Source organism: Phodopus roborovskii, unplaced genomic scaffold (genome assembly GCF_943737965.1).
Source record: "Phodopus roborovskii unplaced genomic scaffold, PHOROB, whole genome shotgun sequence".
NCBI lineage: Eukaryota > Metazoa > Chordata > Mammalia > Rodentia > Cricetidae > Phodopus > Phodopus roborovskii.
In genome coordinates this window covers 18436398-18449121 of record NW_026126558.1, presented here as the reverse complement: position 1 = coordinate 18449121, position 12724 = coordinate 18436398, and the positions used below count along the sequence as shown (strand labels likewise).

The 12724-nt window shown below is 43.4% G+C and overlaps 1 protein-coding gene across 1 annotated transcript in view; it reads left to right on the top strand.

Moving 5' to 3' along the window:
• The window catches only part of Hydin (HYDIN axonemal central pair apparatus protein), a 343862-nt gene that overhangs the window by 88153 nt on the left and 242985 nt on the right, over nucleotides 1-12724 (top strand). Inside the window, 1 exon segment of the mRNA XM_051201355.1 lies at nucleotides 2390-2573. Coding sequence (XP_051057312.1) covers nucleotides 2390-2573 — 184 coding nt within the window.

Sequence of the window (12724 nt, the reverse complement as noted above, 5' to 3'; positions counted from 1 at the left end):
TTTCAATTAAAAACAAAAAAATAGGCCCTGTGTTTTTAGGCCCTGCCAGGTACTATGTGCATCTCTAACCCATTGCTCTTGCCGCTGCAAGATGCCCTGTTGCATCCCATCCTTTCCCCCATGCCTCTTCTGATGTGCTCATTCATGCCAGTGTTTGCATCTCAGGCTTCTCTGAAAAAGTCTGCAGAGCTTCCATCTGAGAACTGATTCACACAGAAATTAAACTTGACTTGTTTTCTAATTTAAAAGAAACATGTTGTGAATGTATATTTTTTAAAATTATGTCCACAATTAAGATAAAGTCAGTTCTAATCATATGACCCAAAGAAAACCTAAAGACTATTTTAGTATCTGTAAATGTTTTCCTTTGCAAAATGGTCTTCTTCCCTTTTTTTCTTTTTGAAAAAAAAAATAATTGGGGTTTCTCTGTATATTTTTGTAACTTGATTTTTTTTTTCTCAGAAAGCCATGCTAAGGGGACTAGAGAGATGTCACTATGATTAAGTGCACTCATTGGTCTTGCAGAGGACCAGGGCCCAGCTCCTGGCATCCACATGGTGGTTCACTGCTATCTGTAACTCTGGTTCCAGAGTATCTGAAGTTCTTACACGCAATTTACCCACTCACCCCCCCCCATACTTTAAAGAAAGTCAATCTTTAAACAATCTTTGTTTCCATCTGTGATTGTTTTAGAATTTACTACTGCAAGTGGAGTTTCTTGTTTCAAACTGTGTTGGTTACTCTGCAAACAAGGCAATTATTTAAAAGTTTTAATTGGCTTACTGTTGCAGAGAGCTGGAGTTCATAGCAGTGGAGTTGCAGCACAGAGGCAGGAGCAGCTGAGAGCTCACATCTCACGCTGCGAGCAAGAGGTAGAGAGCACTCTGGGAATGGCATAAGTCTTTGAGTCTGACACACCTCCTCCAACAGGGCCACACCTAGCAGGGACAGAATATTCAAACATGTGAGCCTGTGGGGCCATTCTCATTCAAACCACCACACAAATGATATAAGCTTTTCAGATAGCTGTCCACAAGCAAAATGAAAAGAACTGGGCTCCTTTCTTTCTGAGCTAATAGGGCAGTGGCATCAGAGGACTGGTTACCTTGGATACTGCTTCTCACCTAGCAGAGCAAGGGAAGTGCAGGCTGCTTTCTTCCTTGGATCTGGAATATACCGGATCCATCTATTTGATTTCCTTGTGTTATATAGCCAAAGGGCTCAGAACACTGAAATTATTTAAAAGAACCATTTGACAAAATGGAGACTCTGGTTTGTATGACGTCATCTAGAAAGTCGAAGCTGAGACCCTGTGGTGGTGGCACGCGCCTTTAGTCCCAGTACTTGGGAGGCAGAGGCAGGTGGATCTCAGTGTGTTCGAGGCCAGCCTAGTCTACAAAGTTTCACAGAGACACCCTGTCTTGAGAAACCAAAAGGAAGGAAGGAAGGTAGGAAGGAAGGAAAAAAGGAAGGAAGGAAAAGTCGGCGAGGCGACCTCAGGTGCCAGCACTCACTAAAGATATGCTGTCACCAGGGCGGCAGCAGTACAGCATTGGGAACAGGAGCAAGTGTCCAGGGGAAGTGCAGACTAGTCTGCAGAGTCCAGGTGAAAGGTCATGTAGAGAGGCGAGGGCAGCTGGAAGAGGCAGGCTGTCCTCTCACTGACCACGGTCAATAGTGGGATCTGGAAAGGGAGTGAAGGCGGCGGCATCTTTGGGTGGGACTGGAGCATCTTACAAGTTTGGATCTTAGATATGCAAATGTGTGGCATAGGCAGAAAAGATGGTACTGATGAAGCACCCGCTCCGCTCTGTGCCGGGAACTGAACCGAGGCCTGGGACACTGTTCAACCCTGTCTCTTAGGTTAGGAACTCTGCTCCCACCATCTCTACTTTTTGGGGACAAGCTGAAAGGAATTGGGAAGCCCCCAGAGTCTCTGAGCTAGGAAATAGATCGTAAAATCAGTAACTAAACCCAGACCTTTCCAGCTCCACATTCTATTCCCTAGATAAGGAATAGCTGGGGAAGAATTAAAGCAAGGCAAGCTTAACAGGAACAAAATCATCCTTGCCATGTGAGAGGCAGGGCAGATGTTAAATAATTTAAAAATAAGCATGAAAAACACAATTACCTAAAAGGAAATATTTGTCTAGCTACATGCTGGCTCAGAAGTAAACAGAAGGGCTTTGGGTGGAAAAGAAATCCCAGAGGACTTCTGGAAGGAGGTGACAAAGGATCATCAAACTCGGTCTCTGAAAGTTCTGAGAAGGTAAAACAAGGTCAGCCACTCGTGCACTGCAGACTGAGGGACCTCCCCCAGGAGGGGAGACCACACAAGGTGCGTCATTGGAGTCCCACCACGACCCTTACTTTTCCTCGTTTTCTTTAGGGTCTGTGATGATCTGAGCAATGAGGAGAAGTATGAAACCAACATGTTTCTTGAAGAGTGCATCTTGGATCCTTCCCTCCGAGAACGCCTTTCTATTCTCTCCCGCACCTTTGAGAATCAGAGGAAGCTGGTTCAAGGAGACAGCATGCTCTTTCAGAACCACATTTTCACCATCGAGCCCCTGGTGAGCACCTGAATACTATCTGACTACCTAGTGAGCACAAGCGGGGATGCAGGGCTGCTTCAGCTAGATTCTCCATTCTGGGGCCCACTTGGCAAGTCCTGAGACGCAGGGCCATGATTGGCGTGAGACACTGCATAAAGGTCAGCGGCAAGAATGCTGGCAGGTCACACTTTCTGTGCACCTGTCACAGTGGTCCGTGCTTCCTACGGATTGCCCAGGATGTGTCATTTGTGTATATATCACCTTACAACAACCCCGAAAGATACAAGTAAAGCCCAATATAAAAATAAGGAAATGAGCATGCAAACCTCATAGCTCGCTTAAGGCCAGGCAGCTGGTGTCCATAGATGGAAATCAAGCCCCCACTAGTCTGACTGTAGAGCAGGACTTCTCAACCTTAGCACCATTGATGTTGTAGATAGATGTATAGTTCTTTGTCCTGTGCACTGTGCATTTGCTCTCATCCACTAGATACCCCCATGGCCACCAAAACTGTCTCCAGTCACTTCTAGATGCCGCCATGGAGGTAAAATCACCCAGGAGTTAAAATGACTTTGTCCTCAATCTACTCAGTATAACCAGTCATTGATTGTATGATCTGTATCAGGCACCATGCACATCAGGCACCCATGAACAGAGCAGATCTGGTCCTCGACTTTACAGGTTATCCAGTGCCAGGCTCAGCACCACTCTGCCCTATTGCCTCTGCACAGAAGTAGTGGGCCTGAAGAGGGAGTTCAGGGGTTAAGAGCACATACACTTTTCTCAAAGGACCTAAGCTTGTTCCCAACTACCTGTGACTCCAATTCCAGGAGCTCCTATTTCCTCTTCTTGCTTCACAGGCACCTGTATGCATGTGGTACACATATATACACGACAGTACATACACACATACCATAGATAAAAAAATACTAAATCTTTTTAAGAAAGTTTCTAGCAGCTATGTGTGTGATATATATTGTGTGCCTCATGTATATGTAAGTGTGTACTTCATGCATGTACATGTAGATGCCAGAGGAGGACATTATTAGATGTCTTTCTCTATTGCCGCCCACCTTATTCCCTTAAGACATAATTGACCACCAAACCTGACACTCACTGCTTCAGCAAGACCAGCTGTCTAGTGAGGTGCCAGGATCCACAAGTGTCTGCCCATCATCCCCATACCCCACCCCCCAACCCCAGTGCTGGGGTTATGGGCACACCTGGTCATGTCTGGCTTCCTTATATGGATGCTAGGGATTTGAACTCAGCTTTTCACATTTGAATAGCATACACTCTTGCCCACTGATCCATCGCCCTAGCCCTGCTAACAGCTTTTCAGATGGTGTGTGCTATCTATTAAGTTACCTCCTTCCTGCTCATTACATCACACTTAATATGGATAGAAGGATGTAAGGAGACCAACTACACCAGGAGCTGAGAAAGTCCAAAGCTCGATTTAATTGCCTTACTCTTGCTGTTTAAGCCAAATGGAGAAGAGACATGTAGGAAGTGCCACTGTCTCAGCAGGTCCTTGTCCTCCCATCTGTGTTTTCACGGCTGCATAAGTTGGGAAACAATAGGCTCCATATATACTGTGAATCTCCAAAAAAAAAAAAAATGCTTTCTCCTTGGATGCATCCTCTGGGTGGGTGTTTTGTGTGACCCGTTGTGTCTAGAAGTTAAAGAGAGCTTCTTGAAAGGAATCTTGAGTGGATCTCACAGGGCAGGACTTTCAGAGAACATGGAATAGCTCATCTGTGTTCATGGAATGGCTCATCCATGGTCCCAAGAGCCAGTCAGTTTTCTGGCAGTAAAAAGTTAAGTGGGAAATAAAGTTGGAGATGCAAGTTGAGGCTGAAGTTTCTGTCATGTTGGAAAATTCTCCAAGATACAGAACAGCAAGGGGATCTCCAGACATTGTGTGGGTAAGGCCAGCAAAAGGTCATGTTAGGATGAGTATTAAAATTAAAAATAGGTAAAATTCAGAGATATGGGAAAGGCCAGGAATGGATTGCTGTAGTGAGCAGGCAAGTGGCTAAGCTGAGAGGGAGCAGCCAGCTTAGGCAGTTTCAGACATACTAAGGTCCTCAAGGTCCTGTGTTCTTCCAGGCTAGCAGTGGGAAGCCAGGGTAGTGACTGCTCAGCTTGCTTCTTGTTAATTTCTAAGAGTGGATGGTAGTGGGAGGGAAATGAGTGGTTGGCAGGAGTTGGTTGCAGCCCATGGGTAAGCCCTATCTATTCCCAAGTCGATGTAGGAACTAGAATGACCTCAGGTCCCTTCCTGGGCTCCCTCACCTAAGCCAGGGCTGGAAGTATATGTTAAATCATGCCCTTTGATATGCTTTCGAATCCTGGTGAGCAGCCTAGTTGGCAGTCCCATCACAGGGCTTCTTCTTGACATTGAGAAGCAAAACATTTTCTTTAAGTAATCACAGACAGAAATGTACTTTTAAATAGGCCAATGTGTTTATATTATATAAAAAATACTATCATAATGAAACTTAAAAATTCATTTACAATTTAAGTGGTCTTTGTAGAATCCATGGTGCCTTTTGCCTTTTCCATACACTGTTTGGGTTTTCTTATTATTATGGTTTTCATTAGTGGGCTCTTAATTTTTTTTAAACAAATGAGTATGAAGACATCGAACCCTGCCAGTGTCTTTCTCCAGTAATTCTAGAGCTCTCAGTGTCAGGCTTGGTAGACTGTTTTACAGTCATTAACACATACTCATTGAGCGTATTAGTGGATTTCACTATGATGTGACCACCCATCATGCTTCAGTCATATCTGTGCTTCTCACTTCCCTCTCACACTCCTGTCTCCCTCTTCCTTGGTCCCCTTACCATCCTAATTGTTTCTAGCATTTTGGGGTTACATTTTGGCTCATCCTACCTTGTATATGTGAGAGAAAGCCAGTGGTTACTTGTCTCTCTGACTAATTTCACTTAAGAACTCTTGTTCTGTACAATTTTTCTACAAATGACATGATTTTATTCTTCTTTATGGATGAATGATACTCCATTGTGTGTACACACCGCATTTTCTCTATGTGTTCATCTGTGGATGGGTATCCAGGCTGATTCCATAGCTTGGCTATTGTGACTAGTTTTAATACACGTGGGTATGCAGGCTTCATTCCCTTTGGGTAATGGCATATATGGGTATATAGTAGTTCTCGTTTTATATTTTTAAGTATGGTCCATATTATTGTCTATCTATAGTAGTTATATTAATTTACATTCTTAAGGTAAGTTATTTATTGATTGTAAATCTGCTTAAAGATCAGATCATTCCATACAATACAGAATGTGTGCATGTAATGTAATCTTACCTTAAAATTACTTTTGAAACTATTTTATGAGAAAATTGTGCCATTTCCCTAGCTTCACAGCCCATGAGGGTTTTTTTTTTTTTCTGTACAAAGCCTGGCTTTCTGAGATAGGTGAATGAACTATAGAAATCTGCCAAGAGCTTTGGGAAAATTTCACAGAAAAGATCAGAATCAGACATTGGAGAAAGGCTCTGGTTTAATTAAGTGGAAAGGGAGGGGAGTGTTCCCAGTTAGAGAAACCATGGAAGCCATGGGGAAAGGAAGCATTCTGTTCACAGCGGGATGACTAGCAGTGAACAGAACAGTTTCTGTTTGGGAAGGAGTGGAGGGAAGGTGGTCTACCATGTTCAGCCTACAGCTCCCTGCCTCCCACTGTGCTTTTCTGGAGACACTGAGTCTGAGAGAGGATATTGTATATTCTTTGCAAAAGCAGTTGAAGGGAGGCGTCAAACAAATTTGGGGAGAACTGTGCGGAAAGCAAAGGGGATTGTCCAAGTGGCAGAGTTCAAACAGCATGTCCCTGTGAGCAGATCCCTCCCACAGCTGTAGGTCCCAGCTTGGCCAGTGCTAATGAAGATCTGAGACTCATTATAGGAGAGTGGTGTGCTCATTGGTGGTTTGGAAAGTTTACCCTGATAACCCATGTGTGGCTTGAATTGAAGGAGGGGTGATAGAGGGGGAGTTGGATAATACATACAGGTCAGTGGATGGAAGGTGATGGAGGACAAGGGGCATAATAAACATGTCTGCAAACAAGATCAGGATGATTTCATGAGAGTGACAGTGGCCTGGAACAGACCCAGGGATGGTTAGAAAGAAAAGGAGATGGCGGATATGAGATATGCTCAAAAGGAAGTCACAGCATGCTTTTTATTGGCCATTGAGATTGAGACTCTATAACCATCATAGATCTCTTTGGAGTGACTGGAGAAATTATGATATCTTTGATAGAAATTGGCAAATTAATAGTTCTGGGTCTTTGCAACTAGTAAGTGTAGCCTAAACTAGCCATCTTGTCTCCCTTAGCTGCAGGTTCATTATACACTAATGGACTGAATATTGGGAATAGGTCAGTCTTACCTTTTTGACTCATAAATTCTAAGTCTTTAGTTTTGAGTTACACTCTGAGCTCCTAAGACCAAGAGGCCTTTATTGAAGACATAGAAACTCTAAGAGTAGAGGGATAAATGGCAAGATAAGAAGCTACAAGAGCATCTCCATGCACCCACCTCAAGGGGACCCACAACTGAGAGCTTCCTCCGCATCCTGAGCACCTGGTCCTGCACCGTTGTCTACTGAACTTCTCTTCTGAATATTGTTCACCTATCAGATATCTTATATCAAATGGCCTCTACTTACTTTCTGACAGCTTAGCTGTCATCAGTGGTTAGCTTTTTCCTATGGTATGATTCCAGTTAAATAACTTCTTTCTCCAAGCTGATCTTGCAGCAGAAACAGAAAAGATTAGGAGCAAGTAGTATTACCTGCTGGCCTAACAATCAACCTTAGTCATATTCTACCCAAATAAATAAAATAATAGGTCATCCGCAGGTGCAGAGACCACCTTGCCTTCTGATTGGCTGACCTCTGGCCATGGAGAAAGGACAGCATGCTCAAATGAGGTAAACATAAAAGAGAGACAAAAGCAACAATAACAAAAGATCTCAATACCTTAGGGTTGGAATAGAAATTTTAAAAAATTATGTTATTTTATTAGGTCTACATCTACATAGCCTCATTTGTCAAACACATCAGCCAACACTAAAGGTTAGCTTAGTCCTGCATATAGGCTGTGTGTCCTGCATATTGAGTATTTTATGAGAACATTGTTCCAGTTTCAGAGGCTCTTTCCATTTAAATCAAGGAAATTCAAGATGAGGAAATAAGTCCTGATCCCAAGATGCCCAGAGGTGGTGATAGGTTTGCATTTAAATCTCATTTTATTAATATTACATATGAGGAGTTGTTTGGCTCAATCCCGTAGGAATAAAAGGTGCCATATTCTATGGTAGCAAGTTCTTACTGTGCTCCAACACCACCTCACCATTTGGCCCTTTGGTGGTTTGAATGAGAATGCCCCCAAATGCTCATTTGGACTCTTGACCCCCAGCTATTTGATTAGGATGATCGTGTTGGAGGAGGTATGTCATTGTGGGCAGGCTTTGGGGTTTCAAAAGACTCCCGCCATTCCCAGTTAGCTGTCTGTCTCCTGATTTTTGATCCAAATGTGAGCTCCTAGCTATTCCATCTTCCATAGCTTTGCTCTGCCATCATGGACTCTAACCCTCTGAAACCATAAGCCCAATCAAATTCTTTCTTTTATAAATTTCCTTAGTCTTGGTGCACCTGCAGCTTGAACTTAGAGGAGTTAGAGCTGGGTATCTTGAGACTTGGTAGCCACAGAACCACAAAGCCCTCACTCAGCCTGCTTGTGTTTCCTATTTCCTCATAATATGGATAGAGGGGAGGCTGGCCACTGCTCTAGTGTTGCAGAACTGGGATTTTGTTATTTATGAGACTTGGAAATGTCCCTTGGTGGTAAAAAAGAGGGCCTCGAGAATGCAGAATAACCAGGAGACACAAGACCAAAAGGGATTGTGTAAAATGATAGTTATCTATATATTGATATTTTAAAGCCATTAAAATTACTATGTACTCATTAGAGCATATGAGGCATAGCTATTTACTCCAAGTTTTCTCATATACCAATTCTTTTGATAATTTCTTAGCATATTAATATCATGAGCTTTGGCTTTCTCCATTTATTGCTTACCAGGAAGACATGGAGTTATGCAGACTACTGGTGATTTGTCAAGCCACCTGCTTCCATATGAGATTTTTCTCATCTTCAGAAGGAACCTGCCATACTGAGTCTATTGTGCATGTTTTGTGCCTTACAGAAAAGCAAATGAAATTGACTGTTTCATAAATATAATATTCAGTTGTGCCAGGCAGACCATGTCTAGGCTGAACTTTGATGGTCTTATTCTGTTATTCCCTTTGCTCAAGTCTCCTGAGTCCCCCTGAAAGAGAGAAATTCAAAAGACAAAAACTCAATTCTGAAAATTCAAAGGTGAGAGAATATCACAGTGCAAAAGGAGAATTAAGTTTTTGTTTCCCATGGGCATCTAGCAATCCTGAGACCTCAGCCCAGATGTAACCATTTTATCTCTGAACTGTGGTGCTGCTGACTCAGGTCACACCTTGAAAACAGCAACTTTCTTTTTTTTCCCTTTCTTTCTTCCTTCCTTTCTTTCTTTATTTATTTTATATAACCAAGTCCATTTAACTGAAAACAAACATTTATAGACAATATTTGGGAATTTGGGCATCATTCTTTCCAAACTACTTCTTGCTGGTAAGGGGCGCTGTCATGGGGAATTCTAAGAAGATGCAAAAATCCTGGCTATAGTCTGTAAAGTTGCTTTGTCCAGTTGTTTTGAATGTAGGATTACCTGGTACTCTGTTTCAGGTGGTCTGGCTTGATCAAATCACATTAGTCTGGAAAGAATCCACAGCTTTTCATTTTCTGTGGAGACAAAAATAGAAATCCTTTTCCCCAGTAACTTGTCCTTGAACTTAAATTTTGGAGTCAACGCATTTTTTTTTAAATTTATTATTTTACATGTCGATCCCAGTTCCCTCTCCCTCCCTCCCTTTTACCCTCTCTGCCCTCTCACATGCACCCTAACCACCCTCCCCTCCCATCCCCCCCACCCCAATTCCATATGTAGGGGAATGCCATCCAGTTGGGGTCATGTAGATCTGACAGGTCATATGAAGTAGGGACTAGGGCTTCTCTCCTGTCTCTAGGTTAAGGCAGTTATCCCTCCATGGGGGATGTGTTCGCAAGGTCCTTTTGTGCACCAGGGATACATCCTGGCTCCACTGTCTGAGGTCCCTTAGACTGCTCAGTCCTTCTGGCTGAGACCCATATTCAGGGGGGCCTGAGTCAGTCCCATGCTGGCTTCCCAGCTATCAGTCTGGTGGCCGTTAGCTCCTCCTTGTTCAGGTCAGCTGTCTCTATGTGTTTCTGCCGCCTAGTTGTGGGGGGGCAGTGAATGGAGAGAGAAGTAGGAGAAAACGAGGGGGAGGAAAGGAAAACACGTGCGACTAGGAAGATTGAGCCGGGTTAGGAATAGAAGACAGGAAAGAGGGGGGGGGGAGAGAGAACATAAAAGAGGGAGCCAATATTGGTTTGAAGATAAAATTGAACACAAAGAAAGGTCTAGAGAACTACAAGACTGCCGCCAACTAACAATTTGAGCTTCCGTGGAAAGGCTACCATAAATGCCCTTCCTGGAGAGTGAGATCAACAACTAACTTATCCATGGAGCCCTCATCTAATGCCTGTTGGAAACAGGAGCAAACACCCATACATAAACACTGAGTCGAAGTGAACCCAGATGCAGATGGAGAGGACAAGACAGCAACTTTCTTAACATGGAGCACTTGGTATTTTCTAAAAAAGAAAAAAAAAAGAAAGGTTTGAATATTTCAAGATATTTCCCTTGAATAGCACCTGCTGCATGTCTGAAGGTTTGGAGCTGGCCCAACATTCCGGCTCTTCTTAGCCCACATCTCCTGAGTAAACCTAACCCAACAGGGGAGCTGAGGCTTTCATCTAACTGAGCTATGGAAGGAGCGGGGCAGTGGACCATTTCTTCATCACCACACAGGTAATAGTAACCTGTGCTCTGATGTTACTTAAGCTTCAGAGAAACGTGCTGTTCTGGCAATTCAGACTTGGAGAGCACAGCTCAAATTTAGTTTACTTGATCCTTGTCCTCATCAGCATAATGGGTGAGCTCAGCAGAACCAGGTTGGGTGCAAGTCCAGATGGCTACCAAAAAGAAAGATGCAATGCTTTCTGTTCTGCACAGTCCTTCCTCGGCTCTAGTCATCCCCTGTGACTCACAAGGCAAACATGAGGGCGCTGACTCATTGGAAATGGACATCAGGAAGGAGCCCAAGGACATGGAGCTGCTGAGAGAGAACTACCCTTGACAAGCTCTGCCAGTGTGGTTGCTCAGTCTTTAGCCTCATTCATTAGGATTTTCCTTTCAGATCTTTGTGCTAAGGCCCACCTTTTGGCAATTGTACCAAAATATCCACTGTTGTGTTGAAGAATCCGTGTGGGTACAAGGAGGTCCAGGGAAACTCAGAAATAGCAAGGTTGCTCATGGCTCATTAAATTAGTCAATACCTTTCCATTCTGGGAAAGAGAGAAAGGCTTAGACATCGCCCATGGCCACCTCCACCAGCTAAGGACCCCAAGGAGTTCTGTGTGTTTGGGTTAAAGATGAAATCAAGGCAGAAAATGTCTTTTGTGAAGCTTCCTCTGCCAGGTGAACAGATCATAGGACTCTCTCGGGAACTTTTATGGGCATTCTTTTGAAAATCACAACTTTACTTGACTTACAGTGTCTTGTCCCAGCTGAAGTAGCTGAGTCCAGTCTCTTTGCAAGCCTTGTGTCAATTTTGTCTTTCCTCTCAATAATAACAAGGGGAGCTTACTTGTCATATTTTTATACATCCATTTGCTTTTTAATCATTGTTGTTTGAGACAGTTGGCATTTGCACCAAGTGTCATTAAAGGTAGCTAAAGTTTTTGTTATTAATTAGATCTGTTGTGAGTAGTAGAAAAGATTACAGCATTTTGTTGGTAGATTTGTCATTGATAGAAATTTGCCATTGAGGATTTGGCATATGGCTCCACACTTAAGAGTGCTTGCTGTTCTTGCAGAGGACAGGAGTTCAGTTCCCACCCCTATATCCATGGCGTACAAAGGCCTGAAACTCCAGCTCCAAGGGGATATGATGCCTTCTTGTGGCCTTTGGGGACATCTATGTGTATGTACATACATAACACACGCAGGCATACACACTCATCAATAACTTTTTTTTTAATGAATCTTACTTTAAAAGTTTGAAACAGAAATTTGACTTTGAGAGCATATTTTCATTTTCTGAGAGAATTTATTTTTATTTGCTTGCTTATGTTGTAAAATGGAAACTCCCTGGGCTCCTCTTAAACTCGTGGCCTCAAGTGATCTTTCTGCTTTAGCTTCTGAAGTAGCTGGGGCTAGAGAGACTCTTCCTGTCGCATAAGGGGAATGATGCCTCAGTTGAAGATGTGTCTGCTGCCAAGCAAGAAGGACCTCTGACATTTCAATGACTTGAGGTCATTGTTCCCAAATCTCCTTCTGAAGGTACTGGGCTTGATCTTTTCCCAACACAGGGGAGCTTGATGAAGACCCACCAGTGTAGCTCTTGGGAGCATTAACATGCTCATGTGGGCTCCGTTCCCCAGAAGAACCTGCTTTGAGTCACCGTCTAGAGGGATTCAGACATGTGCGAACAGTGTCACACTGTTCACAGGCAGGATCACTGAGGAAGACTGCATCAGATAAATCCACATATCAGTGGTAGGTTCTAAATGTCCACCTTTTCTGGCTGGTATAGTGAGAGAGGGGGCCCTGACCTACTTAGAATTGCAGAGGAGTTAAGGAAGTTAGGGGAAGTGCTACCACAGGCTCCTGGCCCACCACTTACTGTTGGTCTGTGCTTGGGTAAGCTATGTTATTTCAGTTTGCCTTTAAAGTGGGGGATGAAAGGACTTCACAGAGGTGAAGACTGGGTGAGATAAAATGCAGAGGCAGTGATTGTGGTGCTAAATCATGATTCTGAGTTAGACACATCTCTTAGTTAGGGTTTCTATTGCTGTAAAGAGACATCCTGACCTCATCAACTCTTATAAAAAGGAAACATTTAACTGGGGCTGGCTTACAGTTCAGAGATTTAGTCCATTATCATCACGGCAGGGAGCATG